This window comes from Erpetoichthys calabaricus, chromosome 10, assembly GCF_900747795.2.
Source record: "Erpetoichthys calabaricus chromosome 10, fErpCal1.3, whole genome shotgun sequence".
Taxonomy (NCBI): domain Eukaryota; kingdom Metazoa; phylum Chordata; class Cladistia; order Polypteriformes; family Polypteridae; genus Erpetoichthys; species Erpetoichthys calabaricus.
In genome coordinates this window covers 67,677,088-67,704,796 of record NC_041403.2, presented here as the reverse complement: position 1 = coordinate 67,704,796, position 27,709 = coordinate 67,677,088, and the positions used below count along the sequence as shown (strand labels likewise).

At 40.5% G+C, this 27,709-nt stretch overlaps 2 protein-coding genes across 2 annotated transcripts in view; one reads left to right on the top strand and one right to left on the bottom strand.

Annotated features, from left to right (window-relative positions):
* Positions 1-18,507, top strand: part of niban1a (niban apoptosis regulator 1a) — a 117,524-nt gene extending 99,017 nt beyond the window's left edge. The window contains exons 11-14 of the mRNA XM_028811367.2: positions 1,102-1,212; positions 4,809-4,916; positions 10,398-10,509; positions 14,871-18,507. Coding sequence (XP_028667200.2) covers positions 1,102-1,212; positions 4,809-4,916; positions 10,398-10,509; positions 14,871-16,033 — 1,494 coding nt within the window. The 3' untranslated portion in view covers positions 16,034-18,507. The remainder of the gene's footprint in view (positions 1-1,101; positions 1,213-4,808; positions 4,917-10,397; positions 10,510-14,870) is intronic.
* The window catches only part of kifap3a (kinesin-associated protein 3a), a 145,123-nt gene continuing 135,915 nt past the window's right edge, over positions 18,502-27,709 (bottom strand). The window contains exon 20 of the mRNA XM_051932977.1: positions 18,502-19,536. Coding sequence (XP_051788937.1) covers positions 19,428-19,536 — 109 coding nt within the window. The 3' untranslated portion in view covers positions 18,502-19,427. The remainder of the gene's footprint in view (positions 19,537-27,709) is intronic.

The window sequence follows — 27,709 nt, the reverse complement described above, 5'->3', positions numbered from 1 at the left end:
CCTACCAGCTATAGAGGTCAATAGTGATGAGTGAATGTGTAGGGGTGTCTTCACGTCCTTCGAACGTGACAGCAAATCTAAACATTTTTGCTGATCAGGTTCATGGTAACAACATGATCTTTTTGAGCATGACAAAGCTAGAATGGTTCTAGCAACTTATTAGAGTGAACTCCCCAAGTGCCCAAATCTCAATTCAACAAAAGATCTGCGGGAGGGGATGGAATGAGCTCTCTGGAGAAGAGATCCACAATTAGGTAATCTGTAACACTGATGACGTGCACATACCTCCGCTTAGACCAGCACATGCATGTGCTCGATACTTTTCATATCATTCAGTCCATGGTCCAATGGATTTACATTTTAAAAGTGGAACAAAATCCTAAGTGCGGAAGCTGGAGATCCTGATAACTTTTAATAAAGCACTGAATGATGGATTAAATGGTTTCCTCTCCATTTGTACAGTCTGTGCACATATTGTATTGTTAACTGGACAGCGGTATATTCCTGATTTTCAGACCCGCTCAGTCCAATTCAAGGTTGTTTGTATCCTGGCCCCAGTCACCGTCTCTGTGGATTTTCTGCCCACATCTCAAGGCCATGTATGTTTGGTCAGATGACCCTGCATGAGTGACTCTGGGAGAGCAAAAGAAGGTTCTGGATGTGAGACTAGCATCCTGCTTGTTGTACAGTTAACAAGAATCCATTACAGGGCAAAATGTGCAGAATCTTGCAGTAGATCTAAAGGACAGTAAGTGGAGAAATGAAATCCAGTATACCCACCCATCCATTTCCATACCTTTTCATTTATTTACACCCTTGTTGGCAGCAAAATATGTGCATTAAGTGAGTATAACTCTACTGTATCTAGTAAAAGAAAATGTCTGGACAAAAGTCATTGGCTAACCTGGTGGTAGAGCTTCATGTTCTCCTGTAGGACTCTCGTGAATCTCTAAAACGTTTGCTTAGCACAGCAGATCTTCATTTTTCAAAGCACATCCCTCGGCATAGGAATAATTCAAAGGCTCTCACACAAAGAGCAGAGTCATGTCTAGTCACGTGCAACTTATTCAGCTCTCACCAGATTCTCTGCCTTTTCCACAGCTTATGGACAACGTCATCTTCACGTTTGAACAACTGCTCTCGCATTCCCTACAAGGAGACTCCTCTCAAATCGTCTCCGCCATCGAGAGGGTTAAGCAGAGGGTTGTAAAGGTACGTAAATATTTGGGGGTGACAAAAGCCTTAATCTGTCTGTCCTTTGTGCACTATGCTAAGTTTCCTTTCTTCTCAGTGATCATCATTGCTCACCATGTTTTTCTTTTGATTGTTGGGTTCTCTGTCCACATTTTAAGTTTTTCAGCCTATTTGGATGTCAGATATAATTAAGGAAATTCAAATATAAAGTGTGCTAGCTGACTCCATAAAAACCTTCATCTTGAACTTCAAAGACCCGGCTGATTGAAGTTGATGGAAATTAATTTCCTTCCAATCTACTCGCACTTTTCTAGAAGGAAAAAAAAAACAGCAGTAAAATGTCATTGGTGTGCCTGTTGCCCTTTATGAGCTGTGATATTTGTGGAAATCGGTGTATTTTCTAATTCCATCAAGTGGTAAATGTGTCCATCTGTCTAAACCTGCACTTTTAAGTATGAGATTGTAGAGCGCCAGACTGTGCCCTGGCAGTGACCCCCCCACTTGAGATGGCACACTCCTGCACATCCGCCACTCTGGACCAGTTAAATGAGCACGAGGGGTGAAACTGGAGTACCCCGAGGGATCCTCACACTCAATACAATACAATACAATTTATTTTTGTATAGCCCAAAATCACACAAGAAGTGCTGCAATGGGCTTTAACAGGCCCTGCCTCTTGACAGCCCCCCAGCCTTGACTCTCTAAGAAGACAATGAAAACCAAGGGAAAATGGAAGAAACCTTGGGAAAGGCAGTTGAAAGAGAGACCCCTTTCCAGGTAGGTTGGGCGTGCAGTGGGTGTCAAAAAAGGGGGTCAATACAATACAATACAAAGAACAGAACAAATGCTCAATAAAGTATAAAAATAACAATTTTAGAAGTACAGAGCAGAATTTAACAGTAGATGATATCACATAATAAGATTTAGATTTGTTTAGAGTCCTGGAGACCTCAGCCATCAAGCTGTCTCCCCCATTTGGCCATTCAATGGCTGAAACAGCGCTGGGCCAGCCAATCCGATGAAAGGACCCCTCTACCCCACGATTCCTGCGAGAATCAGTCACATGGAGAGCATGCAAAGAGGACCAAACTGGTAACATAACCCAAGACCCTGGCGTTGTGTGCCACCCTGAGGTGATAAATCAATAGGAAAATGTCAATGGCATTTGTAAGAGAATGTATTTGTTACCATCACGGGCAGTGGTCTGCCTGTAGCAAAACGTAATCCTCCTCTGTAACGGGATGAGACCCTCTGTATGCAGGAAATGGACATTCCAAAGTCCGGTTTAGGGGTGTCATGGTGGTGTGCAGTGGCTGCTCAAAGGTCCAGTGGGGTTTGAAGCCTGTGATCAGTTGTCTGTCTGTCTGTCTGTGTGAACTTTGCATGTCCTCCCCTGTCCGTGTGGGTTTTCTCCTAAACCCAAAAGATGGGACTGTTAGGTTTCTTGGTGATTCTGAATTGGCCTGGTGGGGGGAGTACAGTATGTGTGAGTGGGATCTTTAAAGGATGGGCGCCAGGGTACTCTCATAATAGGCTCTTAATTTATTATATTTCAGCTCTAACATTTGCTTCATGTCGTCAAACTCTCATAAATTACACAGACACGCCTAAATGTTTCATACACAAGCAGATATTAGGCTCAAAAATAATAAGAAATTACAAATTAGGAATTGTCTTTCAGCTGCTGTTGCGATGGACTGCGTCACCTGCAGCACTCTTGTTCCCCTCGTAGAATGAGGGACGCATTAAAGGGCTTGTTCCCATGACCCAGTGCAGGCAAATTTTGTCCTCACAGGTGGCGCAGTGGTGGTGCTGCTGCTTTGCAGTAAGGAGACTGTGGAAGATTGAGGGTTCGTTTCCCAGTTCCTTCCTGTGTGGATAGCGCTTTCAGTACTGAGAAAAGCGCTATATAAATGTAATGAATTATTATTATTATTAAAGGGGTATTACTGGGGTTGGGGCTAGTTAAGATACCCACAAAATGAAGTCTGTGTTTAAAGGACAAGCAAACTCATACGGGGGATCGGGTTTATAGTGACTATGTTCCTTTTTCTCTTTTTATTTCAACTTTGGGTAACACTTTAGGTCCTGCAAGACTTCATCAAGTACTCACTTACTGTGATGTCACAACACCTCAGCAAACACTTTTTTGGGGTCTTCATGATACTTCCAGAGCATCAGTAAAGTGTTTATTCATCTCTGCACCGTCACCTAATAACAAAACCTCACTTTGGTGTGGTCTGAGGTGGCTGAACTGAGACACATCTCTCTTGAGATTTCATATTTAATATAAGATCTTGGAATTGTTCATATTAAACAGTAATTGTGCCATAATGTCAGTATGCCACACTGAACAGAGATAAATAACCAAACTGCTGATGTTTATAAGAGTTATGAAGTCCAGAAGAAGCCTTTGTTAAGGTCTTGTTAAATATTTCATCTTCTTAAATATTTGTCAAGAACAAATGAGTAATTGATGCATTTTTGCAGTACCCTAACTCAAGTGTTACCACACTTTTTTACACTAAGTTTTGAGGTCTTCAATCAACGTCTAGTAGAAGATCCAATGAGTAAACAAATACTACTTTTTTTTTTATTTACCTTTTTGCTATATCTACTAAACAAAGTTATCCGTCCGGCACTGTTTAAAAAGTAATCGTGCCCTTCAATTTAAGAGCTGCCACTTTGACTACAACCAGACGCTTTCTAAAATTCCATGGCTGTCTCTGACATTGCCGTTCAGGCCCAGTGTTCTTTGCAGGACTGCTTTATTTCAGAAACACGGCTAGTGTTTGAACATTAATGGCTTATTTCAGGGGCTGCCACAGCACATCTATAGGGTTTAGATCTGGCCAGGCTAAAGGTTTCATTTTGCTTCTTTTCGGCTATTCTGATGTGCACTTGCTTTTGTGTTTTGGGTCACTGTCTTGCTGTATGACCCGGATGTGTTTCCGCTTTAGCTGTGCACTGATAATCTTAACAATCTTCTGGTACAGAGTAGAATTCACGGTTCCCTCAATTACGTAGCAGCAAGCATCCCTACACCCCACCGTATTGGCACTTTGCCCTTTTGATACGATGTCCTTACTGTAGAATGCCTTGTTTTTTGCTTTTTGTCATCTACAAACTTCACTTTTGTATCATCTGTCCATAGAAAATTCTCCCAAGAGCCATTGGGATTGTTCAGGTGCTTCCTGGCAAACAGAACAAGTCCCTGTGTGTTATTCTTGGTTAGCAGGGGATTCTGCCTTCATACCCTCCAATGAAAACCATTTTTGTCTTTCTGATTGTGGCGTCCGTAACCCTGACATCTGCTGAGGCAAAGCAAGCCTGCAGTTACTTGGATTTTATTTTTTTATGCCTTCTTGGGTGATTTTACACAAAGCCCTTTGAGTAGTTTTGGCAGACAAGCCATTTCTGAGTGAACATTCATGGCTTAATATGAAGGGTGTGGATGGAAAATCCATGGTGTGAATGGCAGCCTCTTGTCATATAATTTACTTGTGCTATGCTAGAGAAGGGGGAGCTGCATTGGCAGGTGTAGAGGGCTGAAAAGTAAATCTTTTATTCAGTTGGTAAGCTAACATGCTTCACTTTCCACATCTCTTTGACAGCAATACGATTATGACAGCAGCACCATCAGGAAGAAGCTGTTCCAGGAGGCACTCATAGAAATAACGCTGCCCACAATGCAGAAGAGCCTGGCGCCCACCTTCAAACCTGTAAGTGGAGCATCAACTCACTGAACACCCGGACATCCATCCATCTTCCAACCCGCTGAATCCGAACACAGGGTCACGGGGGTCTGCTGGAGCCAATCCCAGCCAACACAGGGCACAAGGCAGGAACCAATCCCGGGCAGGGTGCCAACCCACCGCAGGACACACACAAACACACCCACACACCAAGCACACACTAGGGCCAATTTAGAATCGCCAATCCTCCTAACCTGCATGTCTTTGGAATGTGGGAGGAAACCGGAGCGCCCGGAGGAAACCCACGCAGACACGGGGAGAACATGCAAACTCCACACAGGGAGGACCCGGGAAGTGAACCCAGGTCCCCAGATCTCCCAACTGCGAGGCAGCAGCGCTACCCACTGCGCCACCGTGCCGCCCACACCCGGACATTTTGTTGTTTAATTAGAAGTGAGAAATGACTAGGAACATTCATTTGCCCTGGAAGTAAACTGCATTATTGTAAAATCGGGCTAAATACTTCTAGAAAGCAGGGTCAGACTCCATAAGTAAAGGTATTCCTGTTAATATGCACATTCAAATCCACTCATTTTGTTATAACACATAAAAGAGTAAGAATGTAGGGCACTGTATACATACATATTGTGATGTCCGGGCGCAGACAGTGTTATTTACAGTCACAGGATAATACACAAAGCACCAACACAGCCCCTTCTCTCAGCCAGTCCTAGTCCTCCTCCTTCTTCTTCGCCCTCAGACTGGAGTGAAGCAGCTCCCAGGTGTGGTGGAAATCCATCATATGGTTCTGCAGCTCCCCCCTGGTGGCCCCCATGGAACTCAACAGGGCTGTACCAGACTCCAGGTCCTCAGGAATCTGAGGTACCACAGCCGCCCTGGGGGGCTGCCCTCTAGTGTCCCAGGAGAGGTAGGGTCTCGCAGATCCTTCCATCCGGGTGGCGTCCATGCCGGGTAATGGCTGAGGCCACCCGTCACAATAATATATATATATATATATATATACGCACACACACATGTTGATGCAAAAATCCAGTGATAAATGAATACATTGAATACTAGAGGAAAAAAAAGAATTCCATCTGAGAAAGTGTGAGGGGAGATTAAGTCTTTGGTGTCTTTTAGAATAACTCGAGTGGACCTTTAGCTGACCAGAGGCAGCTGGTGGTCAGGCCGTCACTGGGCATGGTACTGCAGTGGGGTCACCCAGTGTGCTAATCAAGGCCAAATTACGACCCCCTACAAGGCTGAATAGAGCTCATTAACAGAGAGCTGATCACACGTTAAACAGTGCAGCATGCAGACACCTGGCTGTTCAATGTGGCACAGAAATTCTCACTCTTAATAGTGGGAGCGATGGCCGCTTTAGCGGTTTTAGACTGCATACACTCGATTGTTTCACTGAGCAGGGACGGGGTGGTCCCCCTTGTTGATTTCAGCACCCAAACACTTGATTTTTGGTCCCATTTGGTGACTTCATCCCAAAAACTCTTTTTTGTCATGTGGGTGTCACCCTTTAGACCAGGGGTCCTCAATCACAGTCCTGGAGGGCCGCAGTGGCTGCAGGTTTTTGCTCCAACGCAATTGCTTAATAAGAAGCACTTCTTGCTCAAGTAACACTCCTGCTTCACTTTAGTTGTCTCGCTTGTTAAGATTTTGAACCCTTATTGATTATTTTAGTCTCAAACAGTTGTATTCTTGGGTTTTAATTGCTCCTAATTAACAATGACATGCAAAACACAAATGAGACCAGCATTTCTCCATTTAGCTTGTTTCCATTTACACCTTTGTGTGTGTTTATCATGCACTATTTGGTTTAATTAAATACTTGGAAGGAAAGTGAAGAGAAAAAAGTGAAGGACTGAGAATTAATTACTCATCTGTTTTAGCCTTCAAATCATTTGGATGATATCCTTAGGAAGGGGAACAAAATCGAGGATACGAGAATTACCTGACATAGCAGAGTTGAAGCACTAACAACCATGAAATTAAATTATTGGCAAGAATTGCTTTCTAATTAAGCAACCGGGTTAGAACAAAAACCTGCAGCCACTGCGGCCCTCCAGGACTGTGACTGAGGACCCCTGCCTTAGACGGTGTCACCGGATCAGTCCGCACCACACACACCTCCCTAGTGACACCACTGATGGTAGACTACGTCCACACTACTGTTTTCATATACAAAATGCAGACATTTTTTCTTTTCATCCACACTACCGTGGCGTTTTTAGCCCCCCACCCCTTTAGAGAGGCGTATTCTTCTGGAAACACCAGCTTAGCACTGCAGTGATGGAGGGCTGATAGCGGAGACCTCCGAGAATGCAGACCCTAATCACACTCTGCTCCTAACATGGCCTTTCCCTGAATGGACCCTGCACATTTCATTTTCTCCGTTGCTCTGCTTGCCTACTTCATGTTGCTCTCATTAACACAACACAATAATTTCACCTCATCGTCACACCAAACAAAACAAGGTTTTTATTTTTTTGTATTTGCTGTTGCTGTTCTCTGTGTGTAAACACAAACTACAAATGATTATCTGCCATGGAGGACGCTTCCTCTTCCTGATGCATACGTGTCTGATGTAGGCAAACAGCTACGTCTTATGCATTTTCTGATGCCATTTTACCGCGGGCAGAGAAGTTTCATACACAATGTGAAAACGCTAGTGTGGACAGAGGTCTTGTATATTTAAACATAATGTTTTTAAATGAGAACATAGTAGTGTGAAAGTAACCATAGTGTACATGTGTGATCGAATCATGGCACAGCGTCTCTCTGCTTCTTTCACTGTTGATGGCACTGCAGCCCACCCCGCTATAACACTGTCCACAACAGGATAGAGCTGTGGTGTAGCGGGTCCACAGCTCAAGTCAACAGGGCCACTTTTTAAATAAATAATCGCCATACTCACGGCTTAGAGAGGGGGCGTGGTGGCGTGTGGCCGGATCGGTTCCCAGATGAATTCGTGATGCGGGCGGTCCTCACTTAAGTGCACACGTGAGGAGTCGTGGGCATCCGTAATTGATGCCGGGAGCTGCCAATTGCCACACCTGATCCACGTCCCCATAATAAATAGAAGCGCAAGGCAGCTAGGAAAACAGGAAAAAGAAGAAAAGAGAGGAGAGAGAACAGGAGGTTAAGGGAGAAGGTGGCTGGAGAAGTGGGGAGCCTGTGCGAGCGAGCGACCAACAACAGGCTCGCTTGAGTAATGGCAGGCAGCTGGTAGGAGAGCCCCGGAGGAGTTTGGCCAACTCTCGGAGGGGGCAGATTGAAGCGGTCGCTCCAGCTGAGCAATCGGGAGGAGTTGGATTGACTGGCGGTGGAGATGACTCGCCGTCTAAAGGCGTGGAGTCGTGGAAGCATTGGGCGTGTTGTGCCCCAGCGTGAGCGCCCTGGCCACTGGGGAAGGAACCCAAGTCTCGGTCCGGCTGGAGCCCGACGTAGCCGGGGATCGGAGGGCTACTGGACCAGTATTGAAGGAGATGCACATGCTGGTAGGGCGACTCCCCTGTTGCGAGGTACGAAGCTGGGGAGTAGCCGGGTTAAAGAAGTATGCACTGGATTTTTTAAAGAAAGACTGCTTCCAGCCGTTATTTTAACCTCGGTTTTAAAAACGGATTTTTTTCTAGTGTGTGTTTTTAACCTCCACCTTTCACTCGTTTTAATGGATTATTTATTTAATGACTTATTTTTGATGCACTGCACTTTACTTTGTTTCGATTTGATTGATTTTAATAAAAGCACCTTTGCACTTTTTGCACCATCCCCTTGCTTCATTGTTTGTGCCTCACTGTCCAGCTCATCGGTGACATTACCGACGGTGTCGGGTTCAGAGCTTCGTCACAAGAGCAAAATAGGACAAAGCAAAAGATGAGTAGACGGGGGGATCATGATGAGGCCTAGCCCATCCAGAAGTGGCTTTCAGGACATATTCATGATGATGGCCTCAGTCATCTTTTATGTTAGTAACTGACACTGCTAATGGTCTCCAGCCGTGATGAAGCACACCATCATTCTGGCATCTAAATGACGTCTTTTTTTAAAAGTTTTTATCTGAAATGTTGCACAAAGGCCTGCAGTGTGCAGCATACTGGTGGTGTAACACAGAGGCCATCCTCCTTATGAATCAAGTCACTCGAGAATCAAGGCCAACAAAAATGGCGCATTTATCGTCACAATACTCACAAGATGGATAAACAAGTGAATGCAAACCCAACTACGATCAGTCTGTGCCTTCCTACACAGGTCTTGATTTCTTGTTGATGTGGTTGGGTGGATTATTCACTTACCTTCCCTTACGTACCATCATAACCTCCATTTCTGACTCATAGCCTCTCCCTCCTTCTCTGTCCATCTTTTCACACCAACCTAAGGCCTGGCCTTGGCCCCAGTTCACCTCCCGGTTTTAAACTCCGTCTGTGTTCAGTCCTGCGGTGGCTTAAAACTCCCTAAAGTGTCTCCCTGCCCTAGAATCACATCTGGTGGTCTAGGCCTGCTATGTTTTAGTGATCCCCAGTGTTTGTGTGACCTACGCCTTCAGAGGTCCCATCTCTGAATTATGACCCCAGAAATGGTACAAAAATAAAGGAAATCAAACTGACCTTTGAGGCTGCACCCTCTATAGCCTGATTACGGTAGTCTGACTAGTGAAACCTACGAGGTGTTGACAACTATGTATTTTTGATATTGGCTGAATGACACGGTAGTTTGCATGTTCTCCTGATTCACCTTCTTTAAGTACATCCCTGTCTTATTTTGAAGTGGCCTCCCGAGAAAATGAAATGAAAGAAGGAGGTCTGTAAAGTGAATGAATGGCACCAGTTATACAACACACACCTTCTGTTGCCATACGATGCGTCACAAATGTGACGCCGTCAAGCGGTTGGGGAGCTAACAGCTCAACGTGGCCACTTTATAGTACAAGTTGCTCTCCATCGACGTGAAAAGGTTCAATCAACACATTGAAAAAAACAGTGAAGGGCATGGAGACTCAAAGTGGCGCTCCAAACCATAAGGCATTACCTCTTTAGTCAGTGGCCTGTGGTGCGTCAGTGTTGTGCACTGCCCATCTTCAGCTGTATTTGTGAAGAGCACCACCATTATAGTAACCGAGTGTGAGAGATGAACTCCACAAAGAGAGCACGTACAGTACAACCTGAAAATGATGAACCTTTGTAGATAAAAATTGATTGCCTAAAATATGTTTTTAAAAAGAAATCTGATTCAAGCAGTTCTAGGCAAATATTTGAGTACTGAGGAGGTTAACCCAGAACCGTAAAAACGATTCTAACCCGAAATCTGAGTGAAATCCGTTCAGAGACACTTCTCATTTTTATCTTTCTATATTTTATTGTTTTCAAGTGTCTTTGCTGTCCAGAAAGAGAGGTTCTGCCAAATGAGATGGCGACTGATGCAAGTTCAAAGAGAGGATCTTAAACATTAGCAGATGTTGTAAAGATGGCCTTGTCATTTCTCTTTCTCATCTAGGAGCTTCAGAAGTTTGAACAGTACATTTTTGCTGACTACACAAACTTCATTCAAGTGGAAAACGTCTACGAAGACATTCTGCTGCAGATTTTACTGAGTGAAATTGACAAAGGTAAGGTAATTGACAGCAAAGTATGAAAAATGGAGGAGACATTTTACCATTAGTTCAATTTAACACCCAAGGCAATAAAAGACGAGAAGTGCATTATTGGAATTTAGGAATATGGTGACCTGAAATATTTAGCCAAACTGGAGACACAAAGCAGTTTTTTTAGACAAAATGTAAAACCAATTCAATTAAAGATGATGGATGGCATTGTGGCACTGCACTGGCCTCCACCTCCACATAGCTGAGCTCGACACTCTTCTGTAGAGTTTGCTTGTTCTCCTTGTGTTCATGTAGATTGAGGGTAAAGGCAGTTAACAGAGGAATCCATGTCGGCCTTATGTGAGTAAGTGTGAGCGGCTGCAGCTCGCACGATCCCGCTGTGGTTTCCCTCTCTCATCTCAAAGATGGGCAAGTTACATTAATTAGTGAGGAATGATTCATGCAATGGAAGAAGGAAATGGAAAAATAAGCGAGACTGAAGCACCTGTGCTAAGACAGGAATCTGTCAGCCCTCCTGACTGTGGGGTGTTTAGCTGGAGAAGTGAACTACTGTATATACTCGCGTTTAAGTTCTCCCGCGGATAAGTCAGGGCTTGATTTTACCATAGAATTTCTGGTATTTTATAACGTCGGTCATATAAGTCGAATGTGTAACACTCATGCTATTGGTCCAAGTGATTATGATATGCTATCGCCCACATGAGAGAGTAACCACGGAGCACACAACCTTTTTTTCTGTGCATTGTGCCTACCTGACCACACAGTAATACCCAAACTATTCAGAAACGACGTTTGCACTGATCTGTGTTTTTTGTATCTCACACCCTCATACACCTTTACCGTAAGAACATCCCTTATCTACGATGAAGCGTTCGATCAGAAGAAAATATGAAGCTGGCTTTAAATTAAAAGTCATTAAAATGGTGAAAGAAATCAGTAACTGCACTGCTGGAACAAAATTCGATGTGTCTGAGAAACTGGTGCGAGATTACAGGAGGCAAGAAGATGTAAAAAAAAAAAAAAAAAAAAAAAATGGTCACATTTTTGAACTGGCGTTTAAGTCGGGTCTGATTTTATTATCGATTTTTCGGGTTTCAAGACCCAATTTATACACGAGTATATACGGTAAATATTTCACAGTTTAGTTAGTGACGGGTGGCACATCGTTTCCCTGCTATGCTAGTGGTTTTCAAAAGATTCCTGAAGTTTAGTTTGCAGAACTGTTCCCGATTCTTCCTTCTAAACTGTTAGTTTGTTGCCCACTTGCATGAACAGCTACTTTATTTTTTTTTTGGATTGTCACTGCCATTCCAATACCCTCTTAATCTGTCCTTGGGTTGTCGTGCTTCAGCTTATACACAGCAGAACCTTCAGAATATTTTGCTGTGACTCTGAATTCCCAGTTCCATCAATGATGGAGAGTCATCAAGCCAGAAGTGCAGCTTTAACCAATGGCAATGCCAACACCATACCCAATATGCTATTGCTGATATGTAGTGCTGACACTTTCACCATTTTAATTCATCTTTTTTGTATGACCAAGCTGATCAATTTCACCCATTTTTACAAAATCCAACAGGACCACCCAGATGAGCATTTGCAAAGCTAGGACTCTCTCCTGGCCAGCCTCCCACAACTACTCTTGCTGTTCAGCTTGTGTCATATGGAGATATGTAAGCAGGCATCAGCTGCTGCCAAGATGTGCTGTTGGGGTTAATCTGAACATTTTGTTTGAATTTTCAAGTCAGGTTGTGAGATTCCACAGATTTTAAATCTTTTCCATTTGTAGATTCTTTGCCTTTCTGCAGTGATGAATTCCAACTTGCTTTACTACGATTCTAAAATGCACACTGATCTGATTTGATTAGCCTTCATACAGCGGTGGGCCTCTCGAGTTTACCCTGCTCATTGGCTCTTTGATTTTGGTACCTGGTTAGACTTTCCTTCCCAGCTGAGCTAAGAAACTTTCTGGTTCCATTAGTTTGCATATTTAGTCAGTTTTTTTATTCTATTACAGAAAAAAATAAAGGAATTTGTGCATATGAACCCTTTGTTTTTCTGTGAAATCCATAGTTAATGAAAAAGAGTAATTAAAGAAGCCCAAGCTTCACATACTTGACAGTACCATCAGCTCCTCACCACCACCACCACCACCACCACCACCTTCTAGCTGCCTTTCAAAAGTCACAGGCCTCCAAATCCCACGGCTTTTTACAGTTCAGCTGATCCAAGTGAATGCGAGAGGAACATTGGATTTTTAGTTATCTCCCATGTTAACAAACAGTGCACAGACTATATACTGTTATGTACCATTGCCATAAAGATCTATATCATAGGCACTAAATGATAGCTCTGTACGTCCACTACCGTTTAAATTCAGGTTCAGATATTTAAAAGAGGAAGCAGATCCATACTTCAGTCCATAAATTCACTCTGGTGCTGCTGGCCAACTGCCATTCCTCCCTCACAAACTGGTGACCTTTGGATTACAACAATAGAGTGAAGTTTTTGCATTTCAGATAGCAATAGGGGTCTTCCATCTCATTTAGGATGGCCCTCCTAGCCCCCGCTAGTGTTATTGTGTACATCTGTATGTTTTATATCACGTTCAATTTTCTAGTGGTCTTGTGGAAAAAGTAAGTACACACTATGAAATGTATTTTTTTAATCTTTAGATACAGATTATTTAATTGGTAAAAAGACTAATTTATTCAGTGAAAAATGTGTAGATATGTAATTTTCATCTGTGGAAAAAGTAAGTACACCTAATAGCTGGTATTGTGGCCCTTTGGCGAAAATAACCTCAAGTAGGCATTTTCTATAAAGGTCTTCCAGTCTCGACTCTGGGAAGGTTTTCCCACTCCTCCATGCAGAATTCGTTTAAGTTGTATGATATTTGAGGATGTCTTGTGTGCACAGCCCATTTAAAACCCAAACTCAGCTTCGTAATGGGATTCAGATCTAGGCTTTGACTTGGCCATTCCAGAATCCTCCCATTTCTTTCTTTTCAGCCATTCCATGGTGGATTCACTGCTAGGTTGAGGATCATTTTCATGTTGCAAGTCCGCTTCCAGTTGAGTTTCTAACAAAAGGTCCCACGTTAGTGTATACTCAAGCACCCTGTGATACTATAACAGCAAGCTGCTTGGACCCTAATGCAGCAAAGCAGTTACAACCCATAACATTTCCTCCGCCATGCTTTACAGTTGGTATCAGGTTCTTCTGGTCAAAAGCTGTTTGGTGTTTGCCAAATATGCCCTGGACAAATAACTATCTTTGCCATGTCTGCCCAGAGCACACAGTTCCAGACATACTGGTCTTTGCCTAGGTGTTCATGGCCAAACTTTAGTCTTGCCCTGATGCTCCTTCTTGACAGCAAAGACTTCCTGTTGACAGACGTGCAGATCTAATTTGTGCAGCGTCTCTCCAATGACAGACTCGTACACTTTGACAACATTAGCAGGCGCTACCTGCAGGTCCCGTGATCAAATTCTGGGTTCTTAAAAATTTCTTGTGATGTCTTATGTTCAGCTCTTGGGATGAATTTGCTGGAGGGGCCTGACCTGGACAGGTTAGTAGTTTTTTGAAATCTTCTCCACTTGTAGACGACCATCTGGACAGCGGAATGGTTGTTTACCAATTCTTTGGAGACCCCTGTATCTGCTCAGATTTCCACCCACTGTTCAAAGACATGCAGGTTAGTTGAACTGGTGTTGTTAAATTAGCCATTGTGTGTGTGTGTTTGCCCTGTCCAGGAGCTGTTCCTGCTTTGCGTTTGTTGTTTGCTGTGGTAGGCTCCAACTGCCCCACGACCCTACGCTGGATAAACAGGTTATGAAAACAGATGAATGGAGATGTTTTTAAATCCCTTCCCAGACTTACTGTTATCTATAATCTTCTCTCTGAAGGCTTCATAACTCTTTTGATGTACTGTAGGCAGGATGACAACACATGCTTCCACAACAGAGCAAACCAAACTAAATGTCTGAGATTTAAATAAGATTCAGACAAGATCCTCTCTAATGATGTCCAATTAGCCTAATTATCCTAATATTAGGTATCTGAGGTATTGATAAATGCACTGTAGAGGTGTACTTACTTTTTCCACATGCAAATTGTTATGCTTATTATAACAAACATTATTCCATATTTACATTTTGCAGTCCATTGTATATCACCTTTTATCTATTGATACTGTATATACAATGTTCAAATCTTGATATGTCCACATATGTTAAAAAAAGAACAAAAACTTCAATGATTGTACTTACTTTTTCACATGTTTGTAGTGTTCCTAAAATTTGTTTTGCTTGCTTGTCCATAAAGTACATTATATAAGATGCATTGTTTCCTCTCCTCTACAGTGGTACAAGAAGCAGCAAGCCTAAAGAAACACAACCTCTTTGAAGATAATGCTGACTTCCCCTGTGCAAGTCAGTTCAGTCTGGCGGATAAGCGAACACCACCAGGATCACTTCCTACAGGTCTTGGTAAACCAGTGAATCTCCCTGAAAATCTCACTCCTCCAAAACAGAATGAGGGCATTCTGCAAAAACAAGAACAGATTGCTAGTGTAGATCCACCTGCTTCCGATGTGCTAGAGAGTTGTGCTTCCACTAAAGACCAGATGCCGAGACCTGCTATCATTGACCATGATGCCAATGCAGCAGCAAACAGAGAGCCTGTACAGGACAATGCACTCTCTGACATTCCCCAGCAGCCACTACCTTCCAACACTGAGAATGATCCAAATGCAACAAACAATGGAGAACCTGTGCTGGAGAGTTCAGCTCCCACTATAACCAAACAGCCAGAACTCTCCATCATCGAGAATGACCTAAATACAAGTAGCATTGATTCTATGATAGAGGCTGTGACCTGCACTATAAAACAACCGGCAGAACCTTCCATTATCAAGGATGATTCAAATTCAGCAACAAACATAGAATCTGTGCCAGAGAGTGTGGCTCCTACTGTAAAGCAGTATGCAGAAGTTTCCATCATTGAGTGTGATCCAAATGCAATGACAAACACAGAGTTACTGCCGGAGAGTGTGACCCTCACTCTAAACAAGCAGCCAGAAGCTCCCATCATCGAGAATAATCCAAATGCAACAACAAACATTGATATTATGATAGAAAGCGAGGCCACCATGGTAAACCCGCAGCAAGTAATTTCAATCATCGAGGATGATCAGAATGAAGTGACAAGCAAAGATTCTGTTTCAAGTCACACTGAGACACTGAACTTGGAGAAAAGCAATGATAACATACACGACAATGAAAATGGAGGGGCTATACACGAGAATACGCTCCAAAGCAAGCAAGAAGCTCCAGATAGTGTCAACGAAATTCGAGAACTTATATCAATGATAACACTAGTCAATGCAGAGGAAAAAGAAGAGCCATTAACGATAGAAGACACTGGAGAGGAGAACATCATCACAGGAGATGACAGCCAAGCTTTGATGGAGGAAAAAGCTGCAAACAATGAGTCACTAGAAGAGAAAGCAAAGGATTTAATTTAGTAAATAAAGTAAGGGCTGAAATTCAAATTTCAATGAACGTGGTGCATGAGGTTAGCCTATTAATCCATTGTTACTGAAAAACCTAAATTGGTATTTTACATAACAGAGCACCTATTTTTATGCTGTTATATAGCTGGACACACCTAGAGTTTAAAAAAGAAAGACACCATGAAAACATTTTTGGTCTTTTAGGATCCTTTCTTTTTATACAAATCACAGCTGATAAAATATTAACAGTAAAGAATTAAAAAAAAACGAAAGCAGCACAGGTGGCAAAGTGTTTGGTACTTTTTTTTCAATGCTCCAGCAAAATAATTCCAATTCTTATTCCACTCATTATCTGTGTAGAGTTTGCTCCTGTTTATGTGGGTTTTCCCCTCATCACAGAGACATGCTATTGGGAGTCACTGGTGACCTTATATTGGTCCAGCATGAAAGTAAGTGTGTGTGTGTGTGTGTGTGTGTGTGTGTGTGGTATCCAAGGGTGACTTACCTGCAAGTAAAAAATTAGGGTCTGAAAAAATATGAGATGAGATGCATTTGTTGGTAAATTTCAATGTGCCTATAAATTATTTTTTTATAACTGAAATTCTTTCACATCTGTTTAGAAAATAACCATTGTATAATTGTTGATGAAACTGGATTGCCACTTACGGAAATGTACAGAACAGCTGTGCTCCGAGAACATTCCCGTGGAACAAGCCAAAGAAAGCGTGTAATTCTACCGGTGTTGTCCCTTCATCCAAACTCTTTTGTACCAACATCGAATCCACTTGTTTTAGATATGACTACATACAAAGTACACATTTTTATTAAAAAAAAATGAACATTTAATGCAACTAGGCAAGAAATCCAGCTAAAGACAAGTCCTGCTTAAGAGACTGAATGCAGTGAAAAGCAGAAGCCTAGTCTGAACAATTGAACAGAGATTTGAAGACAAATTTTACAATCTTCAGTTGGAAAAACACGCCACTTAACATTCTTGAATGTTAGTGAGTGAGAAAGCTGAATTATGTTTTGAACCACAATGTTATTAAGAATAGTCTATTATTAATTTAGACCATGTTCATCAGAGGAAGAGATGGAAATGTCAGTCTTTTAAAGTTGTCAGTCCAGTCCTGTACTAATACACTCAGTCTTTGTACTGTATAGATATTTAAAAGAACATTTAGCTACTTTACCAGACAGTCTGCATGCCTTGCTCCTAACTACTTCACCCCATAGGTCTGTAAATCCCTGAAGCTACAGACAGTAGTTTGGAAAGAGAAATCTGCCTTATTTATTTATTTAGATAAAAGAAGGTCTGGAAAGGTGAAAGTTAGCTTAGTAAAACACAAGAATTCTGAAAATATAAATTAATGCTTTATATCTACAAATGCAGGTCCATTGTTTTAATAATCATTGTCAAGCTGGATTCTTATCTATTTTAGTATATTATTTTTGATTTTTATAATATATACTGTACCTTTTTAAATGACAAAATACATAAAACTATTTAAAAGCTACTGCTTTAGAAAAAAATCCCTGGCAATATATTGAGTCAGAACAGCTGCAAGTAGTGTGCAAAATGGAAACTCCCTAATATAACAGTGAAAAACTCATCCTCTCTTAGAATATTCTTAGAGGCTGTAATAACAAATTGATAAATATCAGTCTATGCTTATTTTCATATCTTACAGTTATCACATTATAGACCAAAAGTTGCAGTCTCTTTAAAAACCTGTAATAATCCATCTAGAGCAATATGTTAATTATATGACATCTTTTTCAGCACAACACTGAAGCTTACAAGAATTATGAACGGGATGTCTTTGTGAGATTGGGTCATAAGAAACAAAATTTGTAAACCCTGTACAATAATTGTTTATATTTTTACATAAGAAATAACTTACCCATATATTATGAATATTGATATCAAGTAAATAGTATGCTTTTGTACTGAGGTTAATTAGATTAACAAAGTATTTTCTGGAATTACTAGACAATTATTTATTTGAATATGTATTTCACAGTATAACTGATCAACACTTTATTTGCAATTCTCAATAAATATTTTGATTCCAGAAATCCAACACTAAGAAGCTTTGAAATGTTCAGTGTTGTTTGTGAAAATTAAGACAAACATTATTATTCTAAGACAAGTCCTTTAATTTTGTAATAGGGATGCATTTCATAATTATCTCTTGTTACTTCAACAAATCTTTTGTAATGTGAGTATAAATTAATTGTATTTTCAAAGCTAATTAACCTAAAATAAACATTTGATAGTAAATCAAAGTGGATTTTCAATTTTCCAATTTATATAACAAAATAATGGCAAGTTCACAACCTCTCCCTTTCAAAGTCTTTAATTAACCTCAGTCTGTTTTAAAGATTTGGTTTCTAGACTTCTTATCTCGGTAAGAAGGCTTTGTCATTGTACCTACCTTTCTTGAAGAGATACATAAGAGAGGTTAGAAACGGAAGAATAAATTAAGGAAGTGTGTTTATTTGGTTAAGTTGCAAAAATGTTCCACAGAGAAGTACAGTACTTAACAACAACAAACATTCATTTTGATAAATTCAAGTGTACATACAGTAAGTTGTTCACATCAAAAGAACCTCATTGCAGAATTTTCAGTCAAAATTCATCTGTAAACTTTTAAAAAATATAGACATATGGAGCCTGTAACAAAAAAAGTGTACATGGTTAGCTTTTATGTGTATTTTTCATCACAGGCTGATTTAAGTTGAACTTGATATACAGGAAAGTAAAATTAACAAAATGTGCAGAAGACATTGCTGCTATTGTTTAACAGTAATTCTAAATGCAGCTGTCAAATGAAACATTATTAAAATTTCATATGGGTGCTCTGTGATCAAACTACATATATACTTTATTTCTAAAAAGAACAGACCACAGTCCAATATCCATAAATGTCATCTAGAATATTAATAAGATGAAAAAAGACTTGCAAAAGTACAGTACAGTGTAATAACCTACACATTGGGTAAAACATGCAATACTGTCTCATGTTTGTAGATGCGGTTATTCCATGAATAAAACAAGTCCCTAGGTTTATTTGCATTTGGAGCCAAGTCTGCCCTGACATCATAAGCATTATTTTGTATGGTATGAACTACTTAGCTGGAGATGCTGCATTCTAATGCATTCTGGCAACAAAAAGAATCTAAATATTCTGAGCACTTCCATTCCATTCAAAAGAAACACATAATAAATAAAATAATTTAAAATTCTCCTAATTATTAAATGACTGTGTATAAATAAAAAAAAAAATCACATATTATAACCTCACACAGAAAGGTAACAAAATGTTTGACATATGATTTAAGGTCCAAGTTGTGATGTGTCAAATGTTATTGTAAATGTTGCCAAAATTCTTAAGCCATGTGATTATCTATCACCAAATCCATAGTAAAAAGGCTCATCTGGTCTGTAGCCATATGCTGTAGTAGGTCGTTGAGGAACTCCAGCTGGCTGCCCAAAGCCATCCATTCCAATGCTGAAAAAACAGAAAAAGAATAAAGGCACTGAATTGCATAAGTCAATGAGGCCCTAAGATAGCAAGATATCTCAAACTATGACAATACAACCACCATGCTTAACTACAGGTATGAGATTGTATTTATTATAGAAAGAAGTGTTAACATGTCACAAAACACAGTATGGCTCATTTTGGACAAAAAAACCCCTAATTTTTACTTATTTTCTCAAATGTTACTAAAGAACATTTGAGAACAACCTAGGTACATCTGGCAAATGTGTGATTCTTAATAGTAAATAGTGACTTCTGCCTTACGAGTAATGCATGGATTCTGTTTTTGCCAAGTCTCTTTTGATGCCAGAGTCATGAACAGTGACCTTAGCTGTGGTTAGAAGCTAATAAAATCTTTAGATGATGCTCAAGGATGATGTGGAACTTAACAGAAATTTTACACATTGCTGTTGGACTGATTTTGGAATGGCAGTCATTCCAGGAAAGACCGGTTTTTAAACTTGGACAACATTGCCTTGACTGGTATTTACTGGAGCCCCAGCATCATACAAATGGCTTTATAACATTATCAGGCTGATTTAAAAAAATTCCAAAGTATTTTCAATAATTTATTCTTGACTTAGGTAAAAGTAGCCTAGAACTTCACTTCATTAGGAAAGGTCAACTCTTGTCAGCCTTATATTTGCTGACTTAATTCAGGCTTGACTAGTAATCAAACATTAGAGAATGCTGTGTTTGTAACACACTTATTAATCTAGGTCAGGGCTGTATGGGGCCACAGTCTATCCTGACAGCATCAGCAAAAGGGAGGAATCCGGCCTGGACACCAGTCCATCGCAGGGCCCACTCACACACATACACTACTGTTCCAAGTTGGTTAGGCTGTGATTCTCCATAGTATCACCACATACAATGTTCTTTATTTCAGGAGTCAACATTTGGGGCTTCCTATATGCACAGACCTCCAAAAAGGAACCTCTACAGTAGATAGATAGATAGATAGATAGATAGATAGATAGATAGATAGATACTTTATTAATCCCAAGGGGAAATTCACATACTCCAGCAGCACCTTACTGATACAAAAAACAATATTAAATTAAAGATTGATAATAATGCAGGTAAAAACAGACAATAACTTTATATAATGTTAACGTTTACCCCCCCGGGGAGGAATTGAAGAATTGCATAGTTTGGGGGAGGAACGATCTCCTCAGTCTGTCAATGGAGCAGGACAGTGACAGCAGTCTGTCGCTGAAGCTGCTCCTCTGTCTAGAGATGACACTGTTCAGTGGATTTTCCATAATTGATAGGAGCCTGCTGAGCGCCCGTCGCTCTGCCACAGATGTTAAACTGTCTATCTCCATGCCAACAATAGAGCCTGCCTTCTTCACCAGTTTGTCCAGGCGTGAGGCGTCTTTCTTCTTAATGCTGCCTCCCCAGCATACCACCGCGTAGAAGAGGGCGCTCGCCACAACCGTCTGATAGAACATCTGCTGCATCTTATTGCAGATGTTGAAGGACGCCAGCCTTCTAAGGAAGTATAACCGGCTCTGTCCTTTCTTACACAGAGCATCAGTATTGGCAGTCCAGTCTAATTTATCATCCAGCTGCACTCCCAGGTATTTATAGGTCTGCACCATCTGCACACAGTCACCTCTGATGATCACAGGGTCCATGAGGGGTCTGGGCCTCCTAAAATCCACCACCAGCTCCTTGGTTTTGCTGGTGTTCAGGTGTAGGTGGTTTGAGTCGCACCATTTAACAAAGTCATTGATTAGGTCCCTATACTCCTCCTTCTGCCCACTCCTGATGCAGCCCACGATAGCAGTGTCATCAGCGAACTTTTGCATGTGGCAGGACTCCGAGTTGTGTTGGAAGTCCGATGTATATAGGCTGAACAGGATCGGAGAAAGTACAGTCCCTTGTGGCGCTCCTGTGTTGCTGACCACAATGTAAAGACGTGCAGTTCCCAAGACGCACATACTGAGGTCTGTCTTTAAGATCGTCCACAATCCATGCCACCAGGTATGAATCTACTCCCATCTCTGTCAGCTTGTCCCTAAGGAGCAGAGGTTGGATCGTGTTGACGGCGCTAGAGAAGTCTAGAAACATAATTCTTACAGCACCACTGCCTCTGTCCAAGTGAGAGAGGGATCGATGTAGCATATAGATGATGGCATCCTCCGCTCCCACCTTCTCCTGATATGCAAACTGCAGAGGGTCGAGGGCGTGTTGAACCTGTGGCCTCAGGTGGTGAAGCAGCAGCCTCTCCATGGTCTTCATCACATGTGATGTCAGAGCAACAGGCCGGAAGTCATTCAGCTCACTAGGACGTGATACCTTTGGGACTGGGGTAATGCAAGATGTTTTCCAAAGCCTTGGGACTCTCCCCTGTTCCAGGCTCAGGTTGAAGATGTGCTGTAGAGGACCCCCCAGCTCCGATGCACAGACCTTCAGCAGTCGTGGCGATACTCCATCTGGACCCGCTGCTTTGCTGGCACGAAGTCTCCTCAGCTCTCTGCTCACTTGCGCTGTTGTAATTATGGGTGGGGATGTCTCTCCTATGCTGGTATCAGCAGAAGGATGTGTGGAGAATGCAGTACTCCGAGGTGAGAGTGAGAGTGGGTTAGGGTGGTCACACCTGTTAAAGAAGTTGTTCATTTGGTTTGCTCTCTTCACATCTCTCTCGATGGTGGTACCCCGCTTTGAGCTGCAGCCAGTGATGATCTTCATCCCATCCCACACTTCCTTCGTGCTGTTATTCTGCAACTTCTGCTCCAGCTTTCTCCTGTACTGCTCCTTTGCCGCCCTGAGTTGGACTCGGAGTTCCTTCTGCACGCGCTTGAGCTCATGCTGATCACCGTCTTTAAAAGCCCTTTTCTTCTGGTTCAAAAGGCCCTCGATGTCACTTGTAATCCATGGCTTGTTGTTAGCATAGCAGCGTACAGTTCTTACTGGAACTACAATGTCCATACAGAAGTTGATGTACAGTAATCCCTCCTCTATCGCGGGGGTTGCGTTCCAGACCCTCCCACGAAAGGTGAAAATCCGCGAAGTACAAACCATATGTTTATATAGTTATTTTTATATTGTCATGCTTGGGTCACAGATTTGCACAGAAACACAGGAGGTTGTAGAGAGACAGGAACGTTATTCAAACACTGCAAACAAACATTTGTCTCTTTTTTAAAAGTTTAAACTGTGCTCCATTACAAGACAGAGATGACAGTTCCATCTCACAATTAAAAAAATGCAAACATATCTTCCTCTTCAAAGGAGTGCGCGTCAGGAGGAGATAATGTCAGAGTGATAGAGAGAAAAAAGCAAACAATCAGAAATCAATAGGGCTGTTTGGCTTTTAAGTATGCAAAGCACCGCCGGACAACGCAGCTGCTAGGAAGGGAGCAATGTAAAGGTAGCCTTTCAGCATTTTTTTAGAGGAGCGTCCGTATTGTCTAGTAATGCGAACAGCCCCCCCTGCTTACACCCCCTCCGTAAGGAGCACATAATGTCAGAGAGAGAGAGAGAGACAGAGAAAAACAGACAATTAAAAATCAATACGTGCCGTTAGAGCTTTTAAGTATGCGAAGCACCATGCAGGAAGCATATCGCTTGACAAAACGGCCACATTTAAGCCCAGCAAGGAAGAGAATCTTTCAGTATTTTTTGAGGAGTGGCCGTATCTTCTAGGGGTGCGAACAGCCCCTGTGCTCACAATATATTTGAGGAGTTTTATTTAATACGTAATACATGCTCTAATTGGGTAGCTTCTCAGCCATCTGCCAATAGCGTCCCTTGTATGAAATCAACTGGGCAAACCAATTGAGGAAGCATGTACCAGAAATTAAAAGACTCATTGTCCGCAGAAATCCGCAAACCAGCAAAAAATCTGCGATATATATTTAAATATGCTTGCATATAAAATCCGCGATAGAGTGAAGCCGCGAAAGTCAAAGCGCGATATAGCGAGGGATTACTGTAGTCAGTAGTGCAGTCAACAACTTCCTCAATGTTCTCACTATGTGATCCCTGCAGGATATTCCAGTCTGTAGTTCCAAAACATTCTCTCAGAGCATTCTCAGCCTCCGGGGTCCACTTCCTGAATGAGTATCTTCTGTCTCACAAACCAACAAGCTTTGATTCTCCATTAGGATTTGCTTCATGGTGGTAACATGTTCTGTCATCAGTGTTGAGGGCTGGCCTGATCTTGAGTTATATTCAAGAAATGTTCTGCCTTGAAGGAGTACTGCAGCCAACCTTTTTTTGTTATATATGAAAGGGACCTGATATACATTGGCTAGGTTAGAATTACTCAACCAATGTGTACTGTTCTCTAGCGGAAAATTCTGTGATAGCACAATACTTTATTTTGTGATTTTTTTGACACCCAATAAACTACAGCACAAATGCTAGAATCTTGTAATTCACAAGTATATAGTAGCTATTCTCTGGCTACATGCAAACTCAGAATTGTAGAATATCTCTTTCAGGTTCAGGCAGAAAACATTTGACCAACTCTTGTACAGTTCATCTTATATTGTATATTTATGCTAAAAGAAATATATAGCTATGAGATTTGTCAATAAATAAAACAGTTCAGATGAAGTAATGGTGCAGTATTCATTTAAAAATGTTATCTAAAAAAATAAAATTAGATTTGACAATAAATGTACGAGTGCACACAAATATACATACAACAAAGAATAAATATTAAAATACTGAAAAGAATCAGTCAAGTTGAGTTGGTTATATTGATTTGTAAGTAAGTTTCATATAGTCTGGTGAATCTTGCATTCTAATTCTTGGCAATCTGTATTAGTGTACAGATAAAGACCTAACTATGTGTATGTATGTTTAAATTTTTTATGTGGTACAGACACATTCATAGTGATATTGATATAGAAAGTGTTAAAGTGATTACACATTTTAACAAAGTTATGTTCCTTTAATCTCCCTAGAGTTAACCGTAAGCATGACTAAGGCTTGGAATTCTATTAATTACAGCTAACCATGTTTCACACTCAGGCTAACATGTAATGATCTGCTGTACATTTGTAAGCTCAAATAACGTTTGGGACAGTATACTGCTGCCATCATGTGGATGAAATAACACCATGCTGCAAAATATTGAGAATATTTCTATGCAGTTTGCCACTCTAAGTTAACTCAACATTCATGAGTAGGACAGAGCCTCCAACTAAAAACACAAGGCAAAGAAAAAAATTGTAAAGACAGCTTTATAACCTTCTATAACTGAAGCACCGTGTGAATTGAGCAATAGTGAAGACGATATGAATTGGTCATCAGAGGTAGACAAGGAAGGTGAAAGTGAAGCGTGACACAGCTGTGTATGACCAAACCATCAAGATATGTCTGATGAATTGGTCATGTGAAGCTTCAGCATGATGCAACAGTAGCTGTATGTGAAAAGGCTAAATTATTGAATATGAGGATATGCAAGATATTATATCCCAAAGCATTGTTCACAACTTTGCGCTGTGGTAGCCTGCAATAAAACAAGAAGCACTGACATTCTACACCATCATGTGCAAGCAACAAAAAAAATATAAGAAAAATGTGCAAAGAAACACTTCTGCTGTCCCTGTTGCAACATCATGCTGCAATAAATCATGATTATATCTATGCATTTTGTCATCGGGCTGTGCATTTGTAACTGTCAAAAGTTATCACACAAAGGACATTAAATTTGCATCAGTACAGCAGTACCCTTTCTAATATATTTACATTGATATGTTGATGTTTACATGGTTTCTGTTACATATAACAACATTTTTTTCTTGTTGAAAAAAGTTCAAAGTTTTTGGGTCATTTTTCCAGAAGTAAACATTTCTTAGCCGAGGAAGTTAAGAAAGAGCTGTTCAAGAATTTGCTTTGTGTTATGTACCCACTGTTGGCATTAGCAACCCTTACTAAATAAGACCTGCTCGCCACTCTGGCCTATTTACCTTAGATTTGAGCCTTTAGTCAGAATCCTACCTAGAGCAGAGTTCCCAGCTGATTCTTGTGCTAACCACTAGGTGGCAACAGACACCTACTTTTGAAGGTTGCATTTTTGAATTTAACTTTGCTTAGATAAACAGTGTGATCCGCTTTGCAATTAGAATATTTCCATAATCTGTTACAAAAGAAAGGTTTTGTCTGTTTTTGGATATTCATCCACTATCTTATCGTTATTGAGTGCTTCAACATTATGACAATATACATATACATGTATGTATATAAAAAAATAAAGGTTTGCAGAATTCATTTGAAACAAAAAAAAATTCATTCTTAATGTATAATATAAAAAAATAGAAATGTCTCCATAAGCACTAAATGCAGCTTATATAAAATATCTAGATGACCTTGCAAAAAAAAAAAAGAAAGTCCCAACTGAATATTTTGAGTTTCTTGAAACACCGAGCAAATATAATAATAATAATAATTCATTACATTTATATAGCGCTTTTCTCAGTACTCAAAGTGCTATCCACACAGGGAGGAACCGGGAAGCGAACCCACAATCTTCAACAGTCTCCTTACTGCAAAGCAGCAGCAGCACTACCACTGTGCCACCTGTGAATATGAATCACTAATCATTATTGATTAATAAAGATGCAAGGCTAACATTTAGAAACTTCATTCTTGCTGTAACATATATTAAAAAGAAAACTCAGAGCATAAAACAAAGACATTGTTACAATAACTATCAAACCAAGTCATCAATCAAGCTAGATGAAAAACATGGTTTCTTGGTTTCGCAAAAGATCCTAGTTTATCTATTATTTTTTCTAACTATGATCTACTAGCCTTACCCCTACATGGTTATTTAATCATTTGTTATTTTAAGCTGAAATCATTTCCAGCCGTCCTTTATAGCCACCTTTCCCAATACTCTTATCTAGGCCCCAAACACTTCTTTTTTCCTATTGTCATGCCAGTACTGTCAAAACATATTTAATGTAAAACTAAATACTCTTATGCTTAAAGCCCTCTGGATTACATGGGCTGCTTACATGATCTATGACCTCTCAAATATGACAGCTGAACTTTCTAACTGCCTTTCTAAGAACTGAGTAACAGATGTTAAAGTGTTCTTGGTTGAAGATGATCATAGTGAATGAAGGGGAAAAATAATTACAAATATCAAAGAGAAAATATCTCTGACCATTTCAGTGAAAAATGCAATTTATGAATTTTGAAATTAACAGAAAATCAAATATGCAGAAATAATAAATGGAATAATAGGAAATATTAAGCAATGCTATCAGTTATTAGCCTAAAATTATTAGGCAAATATTAATAAAAGACATTTTTACCACAATAACATTGAGTTAATAAGGAAATTTGTGTTTTTAAAAAGGTGAACTGTAATTTTACAGTGCATCAAAAATCACTGTTTTGTTTAAGTTTACTAAAGAGAGTTTCCGACCAGGAAAAGATCGGTGTATTTTCTTGTTCTATTGATTCCGCATTTGAGCTCCATGTCCTGTCACTTCTCTAGTTACACAGTCCATTTTTACAGCTCTAAATCAACAGCTATTTTGGTAAAACTGATTACACAGCCTTTTCCGTTTTTTTATTAAATATTTTGTTTGGCATTATGTACATAATATTTTAATGTCAATACAATAATCACTGTTTCAACTTCACACTGGCCTTTAGAAAAATATGAAACACCAGAACTTACAAAGCTCCCTTTTAATTTTAGCAGAATCAAATAAAAAATAATTTTCCAACAAATAATCTAAGTTTGTGGAGATGCTCGAAGACGACACTTCTTAAATTTGAATTCAGCTGCTATATACTGTAATTCATTTGATGAAGCTTTGGTTAGTGCTGCCTCTGGCTGCAGTTTCAATTAAGTGCATTTAGAGTGGACAGGGCATTTTTTTCTTTGCTCATATAGATTTCCTTCTATAGTTCTGAACACATGTTGCTGAGTGAGCAAGTGTGGGACTTTGTGTGAATGTACCCTGCATTGAACTGCTGTCTCATCCAAGGCTGGATGTTGTTTCCATAATATGTGTTTGCTCTCTGCAACCTCAAAATAAAAATAAACTCCTTCAGAAAATAGATGGAAATTTCTTCAGGTTTTTGACTTTGGAACCATGAACGATAAGATTATAAATTCTACTTTCTTTTCACTGAATACCATGTAAGCCAAGTTAAGCAG